This window comes from Acipenser ruthenus, chromosome 1, assembly GCF_902713425.1.
Source record: "Acipenser ruthenus chromosome 1, fAciRut3.2 maternal haplotype, whole genome shotgun sequence".
Lineage (NCBI taxonomy): Eukaryota > Metazoa > Chordata > Actinopteri > Acipenseriformes > Acipenseridae > Acipenser > Acipenser ruthenus.
This window is the reverse complement of record NC_081189.1, coordinates 48,512,616-48,536,946: the sequence shown is the minus strand read 5'-3', so window position 1 is coordinate 48,536,946 and position 24,331 is coordinate 48,512,616. Positions and strand designations below refer to the sequence as shown.

At 37.3% G+C, this 24,331-nt stretch overlaps 1 protein-coding gene across 4 annotated transcripts in view; it reads left to right on the top strand.

Annotated features, from left to right (window-relative positions):
- Positions 1-5,316, top strand: part of pax5 (paired box 5) — a 158,544-nt gene extending 153,228 nt beyond the window's left edge. For all 4 annotated transcript variants that reach the window (XM_034035849.3, XM_034035847.3, XM_059025908.1 and 1 more), the window contains one exon: positions 102-5,316. In XM_034035849.3, the coding sequence (XP_033891740.1) occupies positions 102-178 (77 nt within the window). In that variant the 3' untranslated portion in view covers positions 179-5,316. The remainder of the gene's footprint in view (positions 1-101) is intronic.
- Positions 5,317-24,331: the final 19,015 nt, after the last annotated feature.

Here is a 24,331-nt window from a genome sequence, read left to right as displayed (position 1 = left end):
CTAGATCCTCCACCCCCTTCATCTCCTAATTTAAAGTCTCCTCTATGTATTTTGAGTAGCTGTCATTGGGTGTTTGATCTTCTTCTTCTACTTCCTTGCAGGGTCCCCATATTACTACAGCGCAGCAGCCAGAGGGGCCGGCCCTGCAGCTACAGCTACTGCTTACGACCGGCACTGACCCGAAGCACAAAGGACAACACCAGCACTGCCCATATATCTGTCTGCAATTGATAGGGTGGGAGACAGAGGGAGGTGGGGTGGTTGAGGGGGAGTACATGTATGGGGCTATAAATATTTAAATTGTCTGCCTGGCCTTCCCACACAAACTTTACTATTAATGTCCAATGTCCCTGTCGAAGAAAAAAAAAGACTGCAGCCCATCTTGTTTATGTGATCACCAGCCTTTGGGCAATTAAACACTTACAAACAAAAGGATAAGCATGGGTTTAAGAATAATTTGAAGAACCCAGTAGAAACTCTTCTGGTACAAACAGAGTCTAACAAAACAAAAATTAAACATCCCTGTGTGTATTTGGGAGCACACTAGACAGGAAAGGGTGGGTCCAATCATATTACTTTTCTTCTGTATTTTATGTTCCAGACATAACTTCATTCTTGTCCACAAAGTGAGGACCTTGTAAGTTATTGGGGATGGAAAAAAAACAGAAACACCTGCTATCAGATGACTGTAGAAAAGTTAAAACTCCTGTAGGCCATTTTAACTAATTTCCTTCAACTGTTCTTGATGTAATGTAACTTTAGTTGTGTGATTTGTGCACTCTAAATTTTATTTGCACAATAATGACAGAGATAGGGACCAGGCTGTATAATTTGTATAATCTCTCCAATCCCTTATTTTTATATTTAAAATAACAATTTAATAGTAGGATTTGTATGTACCTGTAATGGATTTCTTCTCATAGAGAAAGCAGATTCAGACAATCTTGCTTTGTGACAGTCATATAAAACACGTATTTACAAAGTGAAGTACATATATAAAACGAAATAACACAAGCCATCTGATTGTTACATGTGATTGTCAACTGTCTTGGCCAAAATTCTTTGCACACAGAATTTTGGAGGTGCCAAAGGTACAGATTTGTTAGCGTCCCTACAGGTACAATTGATTTTGAGTTAACTGAAACCTAATTAAAACTGTTCATTGCAGAATAAGAATTTTTGCTTTCGCTTTATAGTAACAGCAAACAGCAAGTTAATGACCAAACAGCTTCTGGAGTTAATGACAGTGAAGCATACAATTAGACAGCAATTTTATTTAAACCACTTATATGTTCTGTATATTATTATTTATATTAGATGAAAACTAAATACAATTTTCAATCCAATAGACTAAGAAATTAATTTAATTGTATTCATATTTTATATTTGAGGAGGCAGTTAATTGTAGCAGCTATACATTTGCTGGATCTGTTGTTGCTTTATGCACGGTAGCATATTCCTGGTTTCTGTTTGAATAATACACCTCAGGCTGTTCCGATTTCAACCTGAGGGCAGCCCAAAACAGGTTCTTTTTATATATTAAGGGGGATAGAGAGAGCTTTATCTTCTGTAGGAAGACTTACAGAAGACCTTAAATTCAGGTATTTCATGATTTGATATTTGATTTTTTAGAAATCACGTATGAAAAATCAACCAAGAATTTGTCATAATTTAAGCATTTGTCATAATCTGCTGGTGAGGGTGTTACCTGAACAACAACAATATAATAGCCCTTATACAATTTTACCATAGTAAAAGCAAAGTGTAATAAAGCACAGTGAAACCATGGTAAAGCATTGATAAGTATTGTAAAAGCGAGAGAGGTAGGCGTGGCAAGCAAAAAACTATAAATACATGGTATAACCATGCGACTGCAAAATTACAGTGCAAAATCAAACTGGTAAACTTTTAAGGACATTAACTCTAATATTTCACATCCCTACCAAGTTGCTCTTTAAAAGGGTTATACTTTTTTTTAAGTCCTAAATCTCTGTTTTTCTTTTCCATTAGATCACACATGTGCCATTTTGAAAGAAACAGATGTTTGCAGCATGTTTCTGTTTGCAGCATGCCTTACTTTTAGGTCTTCAGTTCACCTCGAGAGTGAAATTATCTGCATCCTTTCAAGGCCTTCTTACCTGTCATTAACAAACTAGCTGCTTCCACTGATGACTGGCATGCTTTGACCCTGAAGAAACAGCTGATGTGTGAAACAGTATCAGACTACCTGAAAGTTAGGCATGTAAAACAAGAGCTTTCTCTAACCTAATACGGAACCAGATATTGTCGTTAATGAAAATACATGTTTTTTTATGGTTTTCTTTGAAAACTGCACACGTGGGACCTACATAGCGAATGGCATATGTATGGCATTATTCCATTAGCTAGATCCTCTTTAAAAGCATGTGGAAATCTACCCATTTTGCCGCTCTCTATTCTGGAAGCTTAGAATTCAGACAGCTGTATATGTATAATATATTTCATCTTTGTCATTTTGAAGCTTCATATGTTAAAAGAAATGGTTGAACTTTGGGTTTCCCCATTGTTACTAGTTCTGCTTCACATGAGTTAGGGTAGCCAAGAAATTTTCAAATCAAACATTACAATCTAACAGTTTGTAGTATTTAGTTTTACAGGTGTTGTTTTTTGGTAGGCCTGCTGGAATTGTTAATGGACATAAGCACAAAATAAAAGCATACAAAATAAGTGCACAAAATAAATAAAATGACTGTCTTAGCTTTCATAATCCTTATGTCAATACAGATCCTTTTACTACGCTAACCATCATCCGTACGTACATACAAACACACACATACAGATGATGTACTGCACATGTGTATATATCTGTACGCCATTCACATGTTTATGGTTTCCTAAATTGTATTTCTATTAAAGCTAAATATTGTTCATTGAGAATATATGTATTAAGGTAAATAAACAAGAACAACATTACTTAAGCATATAGTAAAATGGTTGTCAAGAGGTATATATAGAAATGTTGGTGACTGGCTTGTTTTTGATGTAATTTTGAATCAAAATTAGTCCTTGCATTTCAGAATGTTGATATTTTAGACCCATGGTATTTTCTAAAATCATTTTACCTGTGTATTTACCTGTGCACCATATAAAAAAATGAAGGTATGGCCAGATAAATAATATTCCCGAGAGGGCTTTTTTGAAGCCACCGTTGGAGAATGTAGTCTAATTTCTGATGAAGTGAACAACTAGAATAGATGGGCATTTATAGGCAGAGAGCAGCTTTTTACAGTCAAACATGTACTGTATCTGTAAAATAATAATAAAAAAAACCTTAAAACACTTAAATTCATCCCATCAAAAGAAAATGAAGGAGTTACAACCAGGGCAAAAACGTTTATAAACCCATTCTGTAAATCAACCGGAAATGCTATAACTTCATGGCTTTGTAAGCCAGTTTGTAACTTCTGTACAAGCTTGTATTGACTTTTAAAGGTTGTTAATACAATTACTTGAACAACCTACAAATAATGATGCAGACATCAGGTTGAAGAATTAAAATGAGTTAAAATGAATTTATCACAAGAACCAAAATTGGTTCCTTATTTCAAAACTCAACTTAAGCGTCTTTGAAATTACTTTACTGGCATATGGGGGAGCTGCAGGGAATCACAACCATGCAGCCAATTTTACAAAGCACATTAATTCATAGTTTGCATATGTGAGTGTTTTGTATTAGCTGTGCTATAATAGTGTTTCATTATACAGGTTAGGCAGATGACTTCAAGCGCATCGTTATGTGGCGCAAACTCTTGTGACATTCTCTGTATTAGACTTGGTTGCTACTGCAAGGATGTTATCTTATTCATATCATTCAAGGAACTTGTTTTACACTAACTGGAAAAAATAAATGAATGAAGCATCTAACTTATGTGTTGGTTAGTGTTACATAATTAATACAGTGAAAACCACAGCAGACATATTTATCTTCTCATGAGTACAAGTATGAGAGCTGTAACTGCTGAAATAAGGATGTGTCTGTAGTTTAGAGGGGTTGCCTTGCCATTTGTTATATAAGGGTATCCTTCAGTATCCTTCCAAGACCTGGTCCTATAGTATATAAATAGGTATTCCTATTTTGTGCTTGGTGTAACTTGAGTGAGACAGCCTGTGAAAAAGGCTGCATATTATGAAGAAAACAATGGCAGTGGTCCCTCGGTCAAAGAGGAATTGGAATAGGCTCCGATTGGGCTTATCTAGTCTAACCCTTATAAGACTGTCCATTGTAACGCCTACTGTAGGAATACCAGGGATTTTATTCAGTGGTTTCCATGGTTACCCTAGTCCACAAATTTGAGTTGATATTTCTTTTTTTCACAAAAAAAGGAAGAAATGGGACTAATGGTGGGCAGGTGTATTTTGACTAATAATACAATGTTTTAAATGTGCCATTTAACTTTAATAATATAATTAATTGAGCAGTGCGAGAGAATAAGGCTGAGTTTACGCTTTCACAATTTTAACCCCTTACTAATGGGATTGTCTTAAAAGGGTTTAGACTGGGCTGGGGATAGCCTTCAAATTACATCCTGGTTTTTCACCTTTAGTGGCCTTTGTACATCCTAGGATTGCTATTTCCATGGCTTTTTCTTAACAGAGGCATCAAAAGTGTATTTTTATCCAACAAGGTTTTAGTAAATATGCTATGATGACACAAGCCGATTTGTAGTGATGAACTTGTTGACATCAAAGAAATACATATCTATAGCATCCACCAAAGTATGTGATGCCTGTGTAAAAGCTGAACTTGTAAAAAAAAAAGTATAAAAAACTGAAAAACAAATTGCCTTTGAAGGATGGAGACAACCAAAATAGGTCTCCACAAAAGAATTGCTTCTTTAAAATGTGTATGTTTTTTATTCAATTTTCTAGTAGTAAAAAAAACAAACAAACAAAAAAAAACTCTTTACTCTTGATGGTATTTCTTAGTGCTGTGTGTTGCTTTTTTGTGGTCATAATATTTGAATGTATTTACAGCAGTGCCGATTTGCCAAAGATGTCAAACTATTTTTATGTTCTCATTTTTGCAATTTTTAATTGTCAACACTGGAATTTGTGATTTTTTTGGGGGGGTTAAATGGGTGATTGCAACGTTCTTTAGGTTAGCTGGAGACATATGCAATAAGATGGAACATAGATGTTCAATATATGTGTGTCTGTTCATCTGAGTGACTGTTTATTTGTGAACTATCAATTTATGTACCCTTAATGTGAAAATAATTATTTGTAAATATTTGCCATAATTTTATTGGTTCCTAAAATAAAAGTCATTTTTTTTAAGTTCACAGATTCTGTGTCTTTGTGTAGTCTGCTACCCATTTTTAATCTACACATGTTATTATTACTTTTTAAAATACTTTAAGATTTGACACAATACCCTCAAAACGTGGAAAAACACATACTTTACATTTAGTCCTGTTATGATCTTTAAACATGCCCAGTTTATAATTATAAATTGTGGCAGAGTGTCCCGCCCCTTTATTTGTTATTTATTTATATTATGATTTATGTTTTATATTACGGCGAAAGCCGATTGTTATTTGTTATTATTTTGTATTTTGAAAACCTCGTGAGGATGCGTGACTGATCAGCTAGTGATTTATTTAACTAGCTGACAGTCACGCATCCTTATTAAACCCGTGCAGACGGTGACCATCTCCCGAGTTAATTCATTGATTAATTGTTGCTGATCGGGAGATGGTCACTGTATATAAACCTGCAGCTCTCTACCCTCGGGCGGAGCGTCAGAGGCGAGACAGGTTTTGAGAGAGAGAGGAGATTAAAATATAAACAACTGCTAAGTATTGTGCTGGGGTAAAACCAGCATGCTTATTTGTTTATTTCTATTTGGCCAATGTGCCCTTTTGTTTGGAGTGTTTTGTTCTGTTTAAATCTTTTGGTTTATTTATTTAATAAAAGCACTGAGCGCCGTAGCGTTCAGATCCACCACCGCCATTCCATCCATTGTTTGCCTTTGTTTACTACTCCTTCCTGGTCCGTGACGTCATCACAGCAACAGCTCGGTCACATAAATACACACCTGGACAAGGCTTTTTGGGTTCAAATCAGTGATTTATGTATGTAGACACACAACAATTCAATATTTTTCTAATTTCACAGTTTTGTATGTCTATAATAAATATTCCAAAGTAATTCACTCTGGAATATAAGCAGTGTTTTCCCTTGACTCCATCAGGAAAGCAGAGTGCTGCTCTTGTGGTTTTCTAAGATCATCATCACACCTGGTACAGAAAACAGCAAGTGGAGCACTCTGCTTGCCTGACAGTGCTGGAAAATCACTGATAAATCATACTTTATTAATTACACCTCAGTCTTTCTTGTCAGATGCTTTACAAACACCTTCATTTTACAAAGTGTAGTTAATTACATTCAGGGGGTCTTGATATAGAGATCTTAAAACATTCCCATCTTCATGTTCTGAATCTGCAAACATAATGAATACTCATAGTACTGTGCTAACACAACTTTTGCTATTTGGTTATATATATATATATATATATATATATATATATATATATATATATATATATATATATATATACAGACGTGCTCAAATTTGTTGGTACCCCTCCACAAAAAACGAAGAATGCACAATTTTCTCTGAAATAACTTGAAACTGACAAAAGTAATTGGCATCCACCATTGTTTATTCCATATTTAATAGAAATCAGACTTTGCTTTTGATTTTTTATTCAACATAATATTGTAAATAATAAAACAAATGAAAATGGCATGGACAAAAACGATGGGACCCTTAACCTAATATTTTGTTGCACAACCTTTAGAGGCAATCACTGCAATCAAACGTTTTCTGTAGCTCTCAATGAGACTTCTGCACCTGTTAACAGGTAGTTTGGCCCACTCTTCCTGAGCAAACTGCTCCAGCTGTCTCAGGTTTGATGGGTGCCTTCTCCAGACTGCAAGTTTCATCTCTTTCCATAGATGTTCGATAGGATTCAGATCAGGACTCAGAAGGCCACTTCAGAATAGTCCAATGTTTTGTTCTTATCCATTCTTGGGTGCTTTTAGCTGTGTGTTTTGGGTCATTATCCTGTTGGAGGACCCATGACCTGCGACTGAGACAGAGCTTTCTGACACTGGGCAGTACGTTTTGCTCCAGAATGCCTTGATAGTCTTGAGATTTCATTGTGCCCTGCACAGATTCAAGGCACCCTGTGCCAGGCGCAGCAAAGCAGCCCCAAAACATAACCGAGCCTCCTCCATGTGTCACTGTAGGTATGGTGTTCTTTTCTTTGAAAGCTTCATTTTTTCGTCTGTGAACATAGAGCTGATGTGACTTGCCAAAAAGCTCCAGTTTTGACTCATCTGTCGAAAGGACATTCTCCCAGAAATTGTGGCTTGTCAATATGCATTTTAGCAAATTCCAGTCTGGTTTTTTTATGTTTTTCTTTCAAAAGTGGAGTCCTCCTGGGTCTTCTTCCATGGAGCCCACTTTCGCTCAAAAAGCGACGGATGGTGCGATCAGAAACTGACATACCTTCACCTTGGAGTTAGGTGCTTGTATCTCTTTGGCAGTTATCCTTGGTTCTTTTTCTACCATTCGCACTATCCTTCTGTTCAATCTGGGGTCGATTTTCAATCTTGCGGCCGCGCCCAGGGAGGTTGGCTACAGTTCCATGGACCTTAAACTTCTTAATAATATTTGCAACTGTTGTCACAGGAACATCAAGCTGCTTGGAGATGGTCTTGTAGCCTTTACCTTTACCATGCTTGTCTATTATTTTCTTTCTGATCTCCTCAGACAACTCTCTCCTTTGCTTTCTCTGGTCCATGTTCAGTGTGGTGCACACAATGATACCAAACAGCACAGTGACTACTTTTCTCCATTTAAATAGGCTGAATGACTGATTACAAGATTGGAGACATGTGTGATACTAATTAAAGAAACTAATTAGTTTGAAATATCACTATAATCCAATTATTTATTATCTTTTCTAAGGGGTACCAACAAATGTGTCCAGGCCATTTTAGAATATCTTTGTAGAATAAGCAATAATTCATCTCTTTTCATAGCTTCTTTGCTTTATTCTATGACATACCAAAGGCATGCAAGTATACATGATAAAATAGCTTTTAATTTCATCACTTTTCAGGAGGAATGAAGCATTATTTCAATGAGCTGTAAGGGTACCAACAAATTTGAGCACGTCTGTGTATATATATATATATATATATATATATATATATATATATATATATATATATATATATATATATAATACACACACACACACTGCTGTGCAAAAGTCTTAGAGATGTTGCATTTTTCTACTCTGATGCATTATGAGCATCCAACAATTTAGTCAACGCCTCCACTAGTGTTTTCTACTATTATAACAACCTTGACTTGCATAAAAAAGGAAAAATATTAAGTGAAATAGCTCGATCTTCAAGGTGTGCTATCCGAAGCATAATCAACAAGTACAGAGAAACATTATCTGTAATTGACAAACCCAGGATTGGAAGACCCAAAAAGCCATCTGAAAAAGGATGAGCAATACTTGAAGATAATATCCTTAAGGAATAGAAAGAAGACAAGCATTGAATTGACAACAGAACTGGCAGAAGGCACAGCTGTCATTGTCCATCCATCAACAGTACGAAGGTCACTCTTGAAATCAGGACTTAAAGGATGTGTTGCAGTAAGAATACCTCTGTTAAGAAAGGGGATCAAGACTAAAAGGCTAAAGTATGCATTCCATCCACTCACAGTCAGTCAGTTTCCTCACACTGCTTCTGTTTCTGTTAGCTGCTATTGGCCAGCATTATCATCAGTATAATCACTGCATGTTGATTGGCCTAGCATTCATTTTGGCATGCGTCTCAAATCTCATTTTGTGTCAGTGAAAACAGCGGTGTGAAGTAATTATTATTATTATGAAATAATAATTATTTTCTTTAGTGGGGCAGAGAAACTATCTGAATATTCAAACGATGATTGCTGCACATGAATTTGGAGACAAAAATCCACGTCAGTGTTCACCATAAATTACATAGCTGATAAATATTAGAAATAATTATCGTAACGCGTTTTGCCTTGCACCGATTTACCACATTTCCAGAATTTGCGCACAATTTTCTGAAATGGAAAGTGATGTGTGGGACAGTAGGGATTAACAATAAAATAACAGGATCAACAAAGTGCAGCTTCAGATTTGGTAAGCGCGTCAGAATCAGAATACAGGTGCAGGTGTACTTTTCAAACATGGGCCCAACTTGCAAGGTACATGTTAAGCATAGTAATCAACATTTTGTTTTCTTGTGATCCTAGTATTTTCTGTTATGGGGACTGTAATAAACGAAAACCAAAATGATGAGGTGTTTTTACTTTGTACAAATAACCCCTTTTCTAAAACATTTTGAAGAGTTTATTTAAGTTAAATGCGAGTTTTCACTTGCATGTACATTTAAAAAAAAGGCAGAAGTGAACCACAATAATGATATTACTTTATGAAAATGTGTCTTTTGCCACAATACCAAGGATAAAAATAAATAAAAAAAAGTCTACTTTTATACTGTTTCTGCCTGAAAAATCTTTTTCTGGAATAGATCATGGTAATTAATATATAAAGAAACACAACAGAGAAACACATAGAACATATTATTGTAAGATAAGTAATAAGTACAAAATAAATAAAAGAAACAGGGATATATGTTCTAATTCAGGGCTATTATTGTAGCATGGCCAGGTCCTGTTGTAGGTGAGTACCCAGGGTCTGGAAAGTATGGGGATGATTTCACAGAATACTATGTAAATTGAAATGGCCAAGTACATCATTAGTAGTAGTAGAAGTGCCTGTTACATAAAAAAATTATTGTGCATTGTTTGACTTAGACCTTTTTGCATCATTTTTTCATCGCACAGTTGTTTTTTTATACCATTTTTTATAACATCATCCCTTTTTTTAGGATATCTTGAAATAAAACCCTCTCTACAGCAGTTACTGCATACTATAACAAAGCACCCCTCTGTGTAGGTTTTCGGTGCAGTCGCCTCAAGCTGTGGTGCAGATGCCTTTTGAGCTGTGCTCAGCCTACCCGGGCATTCCCCCCCAGCCAATCCAGACCTCCTGATCAGCTGAGTGCAGGGTGAGCCTTCCTGCTCAATTAGTTACTAAGCAACGCATCTCCTGTTGTGCGTCCCAGCTGCTTCCATAAAGGCACATATGCACTCAAGAACCAGTGACAGGACTCTCCCTATCACAATGCTTTATTGATTTATTTGTACACTCTTAAGACCAACTTTTACACATGTAGGTACCTGGGGAAACTCCACACTTTCCCTGTCTATCCTGCAATCCCTGGTTAGAACATGTCTCAGTTAAGATTGCAGTAGTGTAAAACGTAACTCTAATTTCCCTAGTCTTGTGGGTTTGTGTTGCAAACTTAACATGACCGTTTTTTTGCTATGAATTTCCATTGTTTTTGTAATGATAGTTCATCCTGTGGGTTGAGGGTTGAGTCTAACTAACACTTGGAAAGTTGGTCAGGTGCCATAATGAAGACTCATTACTTTGCTTTCTGTTTGAACTACACTGCCTTATCAGCATGCACTGCATATTTTGTTCCATACTTCTGTTGATACTGCTTCTTGAGATGCACTTAGTGTTTTGCATTTCATGACAGAACTGCATATCCAGTTGTGATGAAACTTGGTTTGGACATTCTTTAGTACACATTATTGAAGATAATCAGAATCTGGGGATATAAGGAGATGCTTTTCCAGCTCTTTCTCACACCTACTGTTTTCACTCATATATAGGGATTACATCAAACCCCCCACCCCCACACACACATATTGAACATAATTAAAATAGCACACTGGACTGTACAGTTTATTCTTTTTATTAGTTTAGTTCTGCATGACATTTTGCAAACACATCACAACAATATTTTAACAGCAACGTATATAGCATATTCGATCCAGTTTGAAATGTATACAAACTGCATTGTTCTATTGCAGAAATCATATTTCTGGGAAATTATACCAAAAAAAGCATGATTTCACAATGAAATATATTCAAATAAGCTTAATAATATTTTGAACGCATATTGGCACAGATAATAATCACATTCACTAGATATAATCAGTGTAACATTAACAATTAAATATTATTGTTGTACTTAAAACCGTAAATAACTTTATTTTTTTTTAGCTTATTTATGTAAATGTATATCTGTCACTGTCTCTATAGTGTTTATATGTGCAGTTGGACTACCTCTTGTGGTTATAAGCATGTATGTATTCATGTATGTATGTATGTATGTATGTATGTATGTATCATGGGATTCCCACGGTACGGAAAAAAATTGTGTTAAATTTTTTGGGATGGGATGGTACAGGAGTGAAGCTCACGGGAACGGGCGGGAGCAGGAAGTAAAAAAAAAAAAAAAACACCTCTCAGGATGGGCAAGAACGGGATTTAAGCTTCCGGGAATGGGAAGGAACGGGACTACTCTGCCACCAACAGACAGGAAGAGTGATTTTTTGCTCTTTAAAGTCGTAAAAGTCTATGACGTGGAACTTGACTGTTACCATAAACATACAAAATAATATTCACAGGTCTCAATTGAACATATAATCACATTCATTTTACCAAATTATGTTTAATCGCGCTACAATTAATCAAATAATACCCGGAAATACAGAGAGGGCGATCTCCATTTCCTGGTGTGGGGCCAGGAGACTCTGACCTCAGCAGGCTCCTTGCATCTGCCAGTATGGACAGCGACAGTGAAAGTGACAGTAGCCTAATTTTATCAGTTTCAGACACCTCTTGTGAATGTGAATTATGTAGTGATGGATCTGATGTAGAGAGAAAACAGGGGTTGTCTCCCGTATCAATCCGAGCCGTATGCCTTCAAATCAGAAACTAAGTTCAAACTCGGAGAGAGACTACGACAACATCAACGCGGACGGACCAGAGGGACAGCAGATATGGTTAATAAAAACCCTTACGTTTAACGTAGATTGATACTTAAAATATTTCATATTCCCCATAATTGTATAATTATGTCAGTCCTTTAGTTAACAATATTGATCCATGAATTATTGATACTAGCAGGAATAACCGAACGCTGTGGATTGCTACTGCCATGTCATATCTATTTCTATATACATATGTACAGTATGTACAGTAAGGATGTGCAAATACGGTTGCCACCCTGTCCGGGTTTGACCCGGACAGTCCGGGAATTGGCATATGTGTCCGGGTGGCAGGAATTAACAAGCCGGGACGCCCTAATGTCCGGTATTAAGTGAAACGCATAAGAAACACCAACATTCCTTTCATATTTTCTTTGACATACCGTATAACAGGAAAGTTTGGCGTGGAATTTATTTTGGTTTTATTGGCGGTTTTGATTGGATCGCCAATAATGCTTCCACCAATCAGAACGTGTCATACAGTGCGAGAACCCACCCTCTGACAGACTGGTATGAAACACTGGACAAGGGAAAGAATGTGTCGGATGTCAAAGTGCATATGAGAATGGTAATGAGTGATGAGGCCAATTTGCTTGGAAAAAAACTAAAAGCAGATCGGACATTTCCATCAATGGATTTAGAAAATCTGGAATTGATGATGCGATCAGAAACTGAGGCAGTGTGATAAACTGCGCCTGCTACTGTGGTACCTGTACGACTGTTCTTTTTAAGGTTAAGTTTTTTTTTTTTTTTTGTTACATGGGGTTAATTAAGTAGCAGCCAAAATTGTTTATGCCAGACTTGTTAGAAAGTCTGTAAAGAGAATGTTGCAAATTTGCATTGGATTGTTACTGTAGATACACTGTATATGCATGTACTACTATTAAGACACCCACCGTGCTGGTATCGCAAAGTCCTTAAACAATATGTTTTGCACCTTATAAAACTGATCTGATTTTGCCAGTGCTTGCTGGTCTATAAACCAGTTTTAAATTTAAAGCATTTTCGTTTCTGATTAATGGTTAAAGTTTTCACACGTGACAATACTGTCCTACAATTACTACATGACTGTGATCATTCCACTGCGTCATGTTAGTGAACCATAGCTAAGTTTTAAAACTGAGAGTTAGCAAATTACTATCGTAGTGCATTTAGTAATCCTTTCCAATTACTGGTATCTTAAAATTAAGGGCCATATAAAAAAGATAAACAGTATACTGCAGCTACATTAGAAGGCTTTGTTCTCCCAAGTTGCTGCAGTGACATAGATGCTATAACCAGTTACTGTTTTAAGAGACGGATTTCAGTAAGTAAACATGTATTTGAATGTTTGTTTGTTTTTTAATTAAAAGTAGAAATACAAAACGGTGTTGCATTTTTCTTTGTGAACGTGGTAGTGAATTCAAAAACCGTCAAAATCTACCAAGGTAGAAAATGCGCCAGATTTAATACCAGCCAAAAGTTACTGATCTGTATATTCTACTGTGCCCCAGGCATTTGAATAATGATTTACATTACATTTATCTGTGTGATTAAATACATAACCTTTACAATAAAATATGGTTTACTTACGATATATAATGATCATTAAACCACATATATGCATGTGTATGTATGTTTAAATATTTAGCTGTAGCCATTTGTAACATTGAAAAACCCGAGCCAAATTTGAGTAAATTTGGACTCACTTTGTCTTTTTACCGACACACAAGCGACAGTGTCGTTGTTTGTTTTAGTTTGTAACATGTAACGTTTGTTAATATTTATTATTAACAAACAGCTGTAAAATAATTCTGACCGTCAAAAACGGGCTCTATGGTTACTGTCTGGAAACATTATTTGTGAAACTATAAACAGACAGCATCGTCGCTTCAGAAAGTGTATTGATTTGCCACGGCGTTACTCATCACCACAGCTAATTGTCTCAGGTATAGATAGCTCTAACGTACCATGATATAGCTACTATTTATCTTGCTTGCAAGTTTGATTGCTAGAAATATCAAGAGCACGATTATTGATCTGGTGGTATTGTGCTAAACTGTATTACAGGATATTGCAGTTTTGATAAACCTAGGCTGACTGAGAAATATGTCCGGGTTTGGTCTGTGGAAAAGGTGGCAACCCTATATACAAATCATAATGCAGAGATGTCAAAGGCTACGATTTGGCAGTGGCATCTACTATTTTTTGGAGGTACTGCGGCGCTACGTTGAAGGGGTATGTATAATAATGCGATTTTAATAAATAAATACATGATGGATACTCCTTGAACGTTTGTGAAATATTATTTCAATACCATATTTTTTGTTGTTTATTTTTTATGAATTAATGGTTTTTAATACTGTATTTCACTGACAGTTTATTGTGGCATTGACATACTAAAATCTCTGAGCCAGGTTGCTTAGTAACCGATTTAGAAACTGAAACTGCCGCACAAAACTGTAAACAGCTTGTTTTTGTATTACCTAATTACCTATTACCTAATTTATATATTACAGCATTATATTGCACATTGTGCTTATAAAGACCCTGTGCTTGCACTGTATTTTTTTTCTGAAATAAACTAAAAACAAATTACTGGTAGTATACCGGTAGTGTTTAATGCAAAACCCCAAACCCTAATTTTATACATGAATACGATAATATCTGTACTGGATGGGACAGGACTGAAGTTTCATTTCCATGTCACTCTCTAGTATGTATGTATGTATGTATGTATGTATGTATGTATGTATGTATGTATGTATGTATGTATGTATGTATCTATGTAACTGTATTGGTTTATTCAAAGGAATTTAGTATAATGCACATTAATGCAATATAATTTACAGTATCTCTAATTGTTGGCTCAGGCCCGGAGGAGTTTTATAAAACAATAATTGGATACACGCTAATAACACACAGTCCACATGCTTTACAAGATTGGCTCAGCTTGAGACATGGCTCTACTGAGCAGAGTTTGGGACTGTGCCCAGTTCAGCTAACCCCTAATTAAACACAGTCCCATAGCAAGGCATAAAGCATGGTTTACTAATCTGTACAAATGTTAAATGGTGATAGGGGTAAATATAAAACAGTACTGCAAAATACTTCAATATTTATTACATTATATAAATTACTGACATTTAATATTATAGGTAGTTCTAGAGAGTTAGGTGGTTATATGTTCCATATAACAAGTGTGTCAGTACCATACATCCACTGCAGGCTGAAGAATAGGCCGTTGATAACGTGTGGCAAGGTGGCTTACTGTGCTCAGGTGTAGTGGTGATGCGGTACTCAGGAAGGATAGACACAAAATAGTTCACATTGAAAATAGCTCTTTATTTGGCTGGGTTGCGTGTCAGCAACTCTTAAATAATAGTAACTGACTCTATACAACAATGTGTATTGCACCGTTATTCAAACAGGTTCATTCCCGAAATAAGACACAATACAAACACACACATACACAGTGCAGTCACAAGTCCAGAACGAGTGCTCTAAGTGCAGGTGGTGAATTACAATGATGGTGTACAGTTTAGAAGTGCAGTCCGGGTTGCACGCTGGCTTCTCACTACAGCTCCCGGATATTTTAGTCATCTAGCAATGACAAATACAACAATTACTAGACAGGACAAAACAAACAAAACACTCATGGTTAGTACACAGGGTTTTTCCTCGTAGGTCTTTGCGTAACCATAACACAAGGAACAGATTGCTCGGCCACATCCCCTGATATACCTTTAGTCCCGCCTCCTTAGGTAGCGAATGTAATCACGTCTCCTCCAATCCATGATTGACACATCGCTTACCGCATTAAGGCTATGACTTCTGGTATTGTGACTCCACCCCCTTCTTGGAAGGTCAGCTTCCGACTGACCCTGAAATGAACCATAGACATATATAGAACTAGGCCTGCCAACGGCTGACTTTGAGTGAGATTTTGGTCCGTCATCTTGGATGCTTATAGGTCTGCCGCTGAGAGCACTGTAACCAATGTAAACAGGCAGATACGTGCAGCGTTTTTCGGGGTTTAATTTATTTAGCTTCAATAAAATTGTATTTTTAAACTTGGATATTAAACTATTAAATTATTCTCCAAATCTTGCAATGTCTAGTTAATTTATCTATTTAGTTGCAAAAGCAAAAATCAAGATATACACATAGCCTACAAGGCTATATATGTAGCTAAGGTTGTTAACTTACTCTTCGATGTCTTTCTGTTTCTATCTACAGACAGTGTCCTTCAGTGCTGTAATAAATCTCCTTTTGTTTATAAAAACATGTTTTTGCTGCACATTTCTAAACCATAGACAACAGAAATTACAGTGCCATGCATAAGTATTCACCCCCCTTGGACTTTTCCACATTTTGTAGTGTTACAACCTGGAATTAAAATAGATTTAATTGGGATTTTTACCATTTGATTTACACAACATACTTAACACTTTGAAGGTGCAAAATATTTTTTATTATGACACAAAAGTTAATTAAACAAAAAAAGACATTTGTTGGTTGCGTAAGTATTCACCCCCCTGAGTCAATACTTGGTAGAAGCACCTTTGGCAGCAATTACAGCTGTGAGTCTTTTTGGGTAAGTCTCTACCAGCTTTGCACATCTGGATCTGCAATTGTTGCCCATTCTTGGCAAAATTGCTCAAGTTCTGTCAAGTTGGATGGAGACCGTTGGTGAACCGCAATTTTCAAGTCTTGCCACAGATTCTCAATCGGATTGAGGTCTGGGCTTTGAATGGGCCATTCTAAGACATTCAGGTTCTTGTTTTTAAACCACTCCAGTGTAGCTTTGGCTGTGTGTTTAGGGTCATTGTCCTGCTGGAAGGTGAACCTCCGCCCCAGTCCCAGGTCTCTTGCAGACTGAAACAGGTTTTCCTCTAGAATTTCCCTGTATTTGGCTCCATCCATCTTGCCCTCAATCCTGACCAGTTTCCCAGTCCCTGCTGATGAAAAGCATCCCCATAACATGATGCTGCCACCACCATGCTTCACCGTGGGGATGGTGTTCTCGGTGATGAGCAGTATTGGCTTTGCGCCACACATAGCGTTTTGCGCTGCCAAAAAGTTCAATTTTGGTCTCATCAGACCAGAGAACCTTTTTCCATGTTTGCTGTGTCTCCCACATGCCTTTTGGCAAAATCCAAACGGGATTTGATATGGGTTTTTTTCAGCAATGACTTTCTTCTCGCCACTCTTCCATAAAGCCCAGCTTTGTGGAGAGTCCGGGTTATAGCTGTCCCATGGACGGTTTTTCCCATCTCAGCTGTGGATCTCTCCAGCTCCTTCAGAGTTACCATTGGCCTCTTGGTTGCTTCTCTGACTAATGCCCTCCTTACCTGGTCACTGAGTATTGGTGGACGGCCTTCTCTAGGCAGAGTCGCGGTTGTGCCATATTCTTTCCATTTTTTAATAATGGATTTAACGGTGCTCCGGGGGATGTTCAAAGTTTGGGATATTTTTTTATAACCCAACCCTGATTAGTGCTTCTCCAGAACTTTATTCCGGACTTGTTTTGATAGCTCCTTGGTCTTCATGATGCTGTTTGTTTAGATATGCTCTCTAACAAACTCTGGGGCTTTCCAGAAACAGGTGTATTTAATCTGAGATCATGTGACACTTTAATTGCACACAGGTGAACTCCATTCAACTAATTATGTGACTTCTGAAGGCAATTGGTTGCACCAGAGCTTATTTAGGGGTGTCACAGCAAAGGGGGTGAATACTTATGCAATCAAGACTTTTCAGTTTTTTATTTGTAAATAATTTTGAAAAATATGTAGATTTTTTTCCCCACTTCGACATTATGGACTATTTTGTGTAGATCAGTGACAAAAAATCCTAATTAAATCCATTTTAATTCCAGGTTGTAACAATACAAAATGTGGAAAAGTCCAAGGGGGGTGAATACTTATGCAATGCACTGTAATGCTTACTGGAATAACATTTTTATACATTTACATAAAATGTATGTAATTAAACCAGACATTTCGGGACAGGATTTTAAATGAAATAAACAATGTTACTCTTTATCAGTTTCTAAATGAAATCGCAGATATTTGACAATGAGTGAAACTTTTATTAAGAATGCTTTCCAGTATTCATTTATAGCCTATGCATTACAATGTTACAACAGTACATAATAAATTACTGTAATAAATGTGCTGCAATTAACAACATATTTTGAATACTGTTTCAGAGCTGTTGTTATTTGTTTCTAAATAATTTTTATCACTCAGGAAATCTGGTAACCCTAAAATGACCCAAATATATTATATGATGCATTATTTGTATTATATATTATGGATTTTATAATATATTAGTTGTCATATATATATATATATATATATATATATATATATATATTATTAGTTTATTTAGCAGACACCTTTATCCAAGGCGACTTACAGAGACTAGGGTGTGTGAACTATGCATCAGCTGCAGAGTCACTTACAATTACGTCTCACCCGAAAGACGGAGCACAAGGAGGTTACGTGACTTGCTCAGGGTCACACAATGAGTCAGTGGCTGAGGTGGGATTTTATCTGGGGACCTCCTGGTTACAAGCCCTTTTCTTTAACCACTGGACCACACAGCCTCCTATAAGATATCATATGATGTATTACAGTATTTGTATTATATATATTATGTATAAGGGCGGCACGGTGGCGTAGTGGTTAGCGCTGCTGCCTCACAGCGCCAGGGTCCTAGGTTCGAATCCGGCCTAGGGTACTGTCATGTGTGGAGTTTGCATGTTCTCCCCGTGTTCGCGTGGATTTTCTCCGGGTACTCTGGTTTCCTCCCACAGTCCAAAGACATGCTGTCCAGGTTGATTGGTCACTCTAAATTACCTCTGTGTGAGTGTGTGTGGTGCCCTGCGATGGACTGGCATCCCGGCCAGGGTGCGGTCTCGCCTTGCGCCCTGTGTATGCTGGGTTAGGCTCTGGCTCACCGCGACCCTGTAAAGGAGTAAGCAGTTAATGATAATGGATGGATGGATGTTATGTATATTATATAATATGTATTAGTTATTTTTGTAATGTAATTATATACCAGTAATTTTATGTACTGTTGTAACATTGTAATGTATACGCTGTAAATGAGTACTGGAAAGCATTCTTAATAAAAGCCTTAATATATAGCCTGGGGGGGGGGAGGCTATGTCTTGTAGACTATGTGTATATCTTTATTTTTTGCTTTTGCAACTAAATAGATCAATTAACTAGACACTGCAAGATTTGGAGAGTAATTTAATAGTTTAATATCCAAGTTTAAAAATACAATTTTATTGAAGCTAAATGAATTAAACACCGAAAAATGCTGGGCATATCTGCCTGTTTACATTGGTTTCGGTGCTCTCAGCTGCAGACCTATAAGCATCCAAGATGGCTGACCGAAATGTCGTTCGACTGCACTGAGAAGTCAGCCGTTGGCGGGTCTAGTTCTATATATGTCTATGGAATGAACTGCCAAAGCATCCAGTCCGGGACACACTGTTCCTGTTACACAGCACCCTCACAGGTTGGGAGGGAGATTGTTGACTAGAATTCATTCTTTCTCTGTCACACCTTGATATATATATCAACAGTATGTACAGGATAATACAGAAGAATAAGAATTAGAAATTAAATGTTTAATTACAATTTGATAAGCGATTCTCAAAAATGCAAAAAAGTAAGTGTGATAACAGACTGATGGATGAATGGATAGGCAGACACCCCCATATATCCCCAGAATTTTAATATTCGCAATAACGTATGTTAAAAAAATGATAATACCAAGCTTCATGACTACTGCGTAAGCGGCTCTCTAGGTATATGCAAAGATGTGAGTGTGACATACAGGTGGACAGATGTACGGACAGAGAGACACTCCCCTTCATCCAGTACGTGTGACATGCAGTGTGGATATCATCCACAGTGGCAGATCATAAATATAGGTGGGGTGTTCAAGTAGTACTTTGGAATTATTCAGAAAAATCAGTAATGGTAATAAAAGCTTTAACATTGTGATTGGGTACAAGGCAGTCACAAACTGAGTACCGGTACTCTGAATTCAAGACACAGTCCAGTTCATCAACTGCTTGACCTGGGCCATAGGTCAGAAAATACTCTTTCTGTATTATAATTAGGTCTTCTGATTTTAGTTTTTAAACAATAAACACTAATAAAAAAAACTGATAAAAAAAAAAATAATAATAAAAATCGATGTATTGCCAATAAACACAGGAAAAACACTGAAAACGGTTACTCAGTTCATGCTGACTTCACCCCTTCCCTGTGCAGTTAGTTATGCAATGTCCCTCCATCCTGACTTGTATCCAGCATTGAGTTATTTGCTCATGGGATTTAAAGCTATATCACAGTTAAATAGGGAGGATTGTACACACTTGTGGGATTTAAAACAGTATTACAATTTGTTGCGAAATTTCAAAAAAGCCTAAACACACAAAACCCCCAGAAGAATATGTCCATGATCATAAGGATTTTGTTGTGGAAGACAGCAAAAGGAAAGAAGGTACTGATAGTGAGGAAATACTGTTAAGCTAGTATACATATTGTGCCGGGAAAAACTGCCTATGAATTTTGGAAAGTAACCAAAAACAACAATCTCATACAGTATATAAAAAGCGAAAGCCCAGAGAAAAAAATATTTCAGGATATCAACATAAAACTCGAAAATAGCTAAAAATAAACACTGATAAATTAAATTAATAAACACCGAAAAACAAGAAGCCCTAATTATAATTTAACATGGAGTAATGCAGCCACACAACCCTACTCTAATGACACCCTTGGTTATATTACATCCCGTTATAACTTCCAGATTTTTGAATGCTTAGTTTTTATTGTAATCTTGACTATGGTTCGGGGGGCAGGTGTGAGGGCTCCCCACCCACCCCCCGCCCACCCATTCCGTCCTGCCAATAATATCTGTCAAACCCCTATTTAAACTCCAAGTCATACCTTGCTCTCTGTCTTTTTGGGTTTCCACCATCCTTCCCTCCTTCACTACACATTCCTCCTCCATTATGCTGCTCCACCACCTCTGCAATGGTCTTCCTCTGGGGTGAGGCTCACTTCCCAACCTTAGAAGCCCAGTCGCGCTGGCCTCGTCCTCCACCAGGAAGGTTCTACATAAGACAAGGGGGACACCCAGCCAAATCTATCTAACTCTCTTTCGTCTTCCTATTTTTGCAGCTCTAGGTTTCCCTTGGGGGAAGTATTGGTTGCTTCCTAGCCTCGGAGGTCGATCTGTTCAGTTCAGTATATATTTGCTTAGGAACAGCTGATCATCCCCCCTACCCTTCCACATACTTGTACTTGCTAGAACCAAAGTCATTGTATTTATCTTGCTCTTAATTGTATTATTACTTGTACTGTGATTATTGAAATGTATTTTTGTTCACGACTGTAAGTCGCCCTGGATAAGGGCGTCTGCTAAGAAATAAATAATAATAATAATAATAACCCCTCAACTCCCAACTCATATTGTATTGTTGTGTATGTACAGTATGTGGAGTCTGTTCTGTTAATAGGAAGGTAGATTTCACAATCATGGCTTACCAGCATGTTTCCTGCTAAGTCTCCAGCCCTCTGTACTAAAGGATTTTAACATAAGCCAAATTTCATGATTTAATGCTTCCTTACTTCAGCTATATGCTTATGATCTTGGAACGTTGCTTTCCTGTCATTAATTAAAAGGTTGTTGCTCCAGGCTAATACGCTCTCCACACTCTAACCTTTGTTTAGCTGCTTTGCTGACCTAGACCCTCGTTACCAGTTCTGCCTTGTCTAGCTGATAAACTGCCCAGGCCCTGCACTAATTACCTTTCATCATATACACCAGATTAGTAAAATATTTAGTTTTTCCACCCTGGAGTGCAAACAGGGAATACTATATATATGTGTGTATGTATGTGTATTATATATATATATATATATACAGCTTTGGAAAAAATTAAGAGACCACTGCAAAATTATCAGTTTCTCTGGTTTTACTATTTATAGGTATGTGTTTGGGTAAAATGAACATTTTTGTTTTATTCTATAAACTACTGACAACATTTCTCCCAAATTCCAAATAAAAATCTTGTCATTTAGGGCAGCAGTGTGGAGTAGTGGTTAGGGCTCTGGACTCTTGACCGGAGGGTCGTGGGTTCAATCCCTGGTAGGGGACACTGCTGCTGTACCCTTGAGCAAGGTACTTTACCTAGATTGCTCCAGTAAAAACCCAACTGTATAAATGGGTAATTGTTAGTAAAAAATAATGTGATATCTTGTAACAATTGTAAGTCGCCCTGGATAAGGGCGTCTGCTAAGAAATAAATAATAATAATAATTTATTTGCAGAAAATGACAACTGGTTAAAATAACAAAAAAGATGCAGTGTTGTCAGACCTCAAATAATACAAAGAAAATAAGTTCATATTCATTTTTAAACAACACAATACTAATGTTCTAACTTAGGAAGAGTTCAGAAATCAATATTTGGTGGAATAACCCTGATTTTCAAGCACAGCTTTCATGCGTCTTGGTATGCTCTCCACCAGTCTTTCACATTGATGTTGGGTGACTTTATGCCACTCCTGGCGCAAAAATTCAAGCAGCTCGGCTTTGTTTGATGGCTTGTGACCATCCATCTTCCTCTTGATCACATTCCAGAGGTTTTCAATGGGGTTCAGGTCTGGAGATTGGGTTGGCCATGACAGGGTCTTGATCTGGTGGTCCTCCATCCACACCTTGATTGACCTGGCTGTGTGGCATGGAGCATTGTCCTGCTGGAAAAACCAATCCTCAGAGTTGGGGAACATTGTCAGAGCAGAAGGAAGCAAGTTTTCTTCCAGGACAACCTTGTACTTGGCTTGATTCATGCCAAAGCTGCCCGATTCCAGCCTTGCTGAAGCACCCCCAGATCATCACCGATCCTTCACCACATTTCACAGTGGGTGCGAGACACTGTGGCTTGTAGGCCTCTCCAGGTCTCCGTCTAACCATTAGACGACCAGGTGATGGACAAAGCTGAAAATTGGACTCATCTGGGAGTGCTTCAGCAAGGCTGGAATCGGGCAGATTTGTCTTTGTGAAGGACGCATGAATCAAGCCAAGTACAAGGTTGTCCTGGAAGAAAACTTGCTTCCTTCTGCTCTGACAATGTTCCCCAACTCTGAGGATTGGTTTTTCCAGCAGGACAATGCTCCATGCCACACAGCCAGGTCAATCACGGTGTGGATGGAGGACCACCAGATCAAGACCCTGTCATGGCCAGCCCAATCTCCAGACCTGAACCCCATTGAAAACCTCTGGAATGTGATCAAGGGGAAGATGGATGGTCACAAGCCATCAAACAAAGCCGAGCTGCTTGAATTTTTGCGCCAGGAGTGGCATAAAGTCACCCAACATCAATGTGAAAGACTGGTGGAGAGCATGCCAAGACGCATGAAAGCTGTGCTTGAAAATCAGGGTTATTCCACCAAATATTGATTTCTGAACTCTTCCTAAGTTAAAACATTAGTATTGTGTTGTTTAAAAATGAATATGAACTTATTTTCTTTGCATTATTCGAGGTCTGACAACACTGCATCTTTTTTGTTATTTTGACCAGTTGTCATTTTCTGCAAATAAATGCTCTAAATGACAATATTTTTATTTGGAATTTGGGAGAAATGTTGTCAGTAGTTTATAGAATAAAACAAAAATGTTCATTTTACCCAAACACATACCTATAAATAGTAAAACCAGAGAAACTGATAATTTTGCAGTGGTCTCTTAATTTTTTCCAGAGCTGTATATATATATATATACAGACGTGCTCAAATTTGTTGGTACCCCTCCACAAAAAACGAAGAATGCACAATTTTCTCTGAAATAACTTGAAACTGACAAAAGTAATTGGCATCCACCATTGTTTATTCCATATTTAATAGAAATCAGACTTTGCTTTTGATTTTTTATTCAACATAATATTGTAAATAATAAAACAAATGAAAATGGCATGGACAAAAATGATGGGACCGCTAACCTAATATTTTGTTGCACAACCTTTACAGGCAATAACTGCAATCAAACGTTTTCTGTCGCTCTCAATGAGACTTCTGCACCTGTTAACAGGTAGTTTGGCCCACTCTTCCTGAGCAAACTGCTTCAGCTGTCTCAGGTTTGATGGGTGCCTTCTCCAGACTGCAAGTTTCAGTTCTTTCCATGGATGTTCGATAGGATTCAGATCAGGACTCATAGAAGGCCACTTCAGAATAGTCCAATGTTTTGTTCTTATCCATTCTTGGGTGCTTTTAGCTGTGTGTTTTGGGTCATTATCCTGTTGGAGGACCCATGA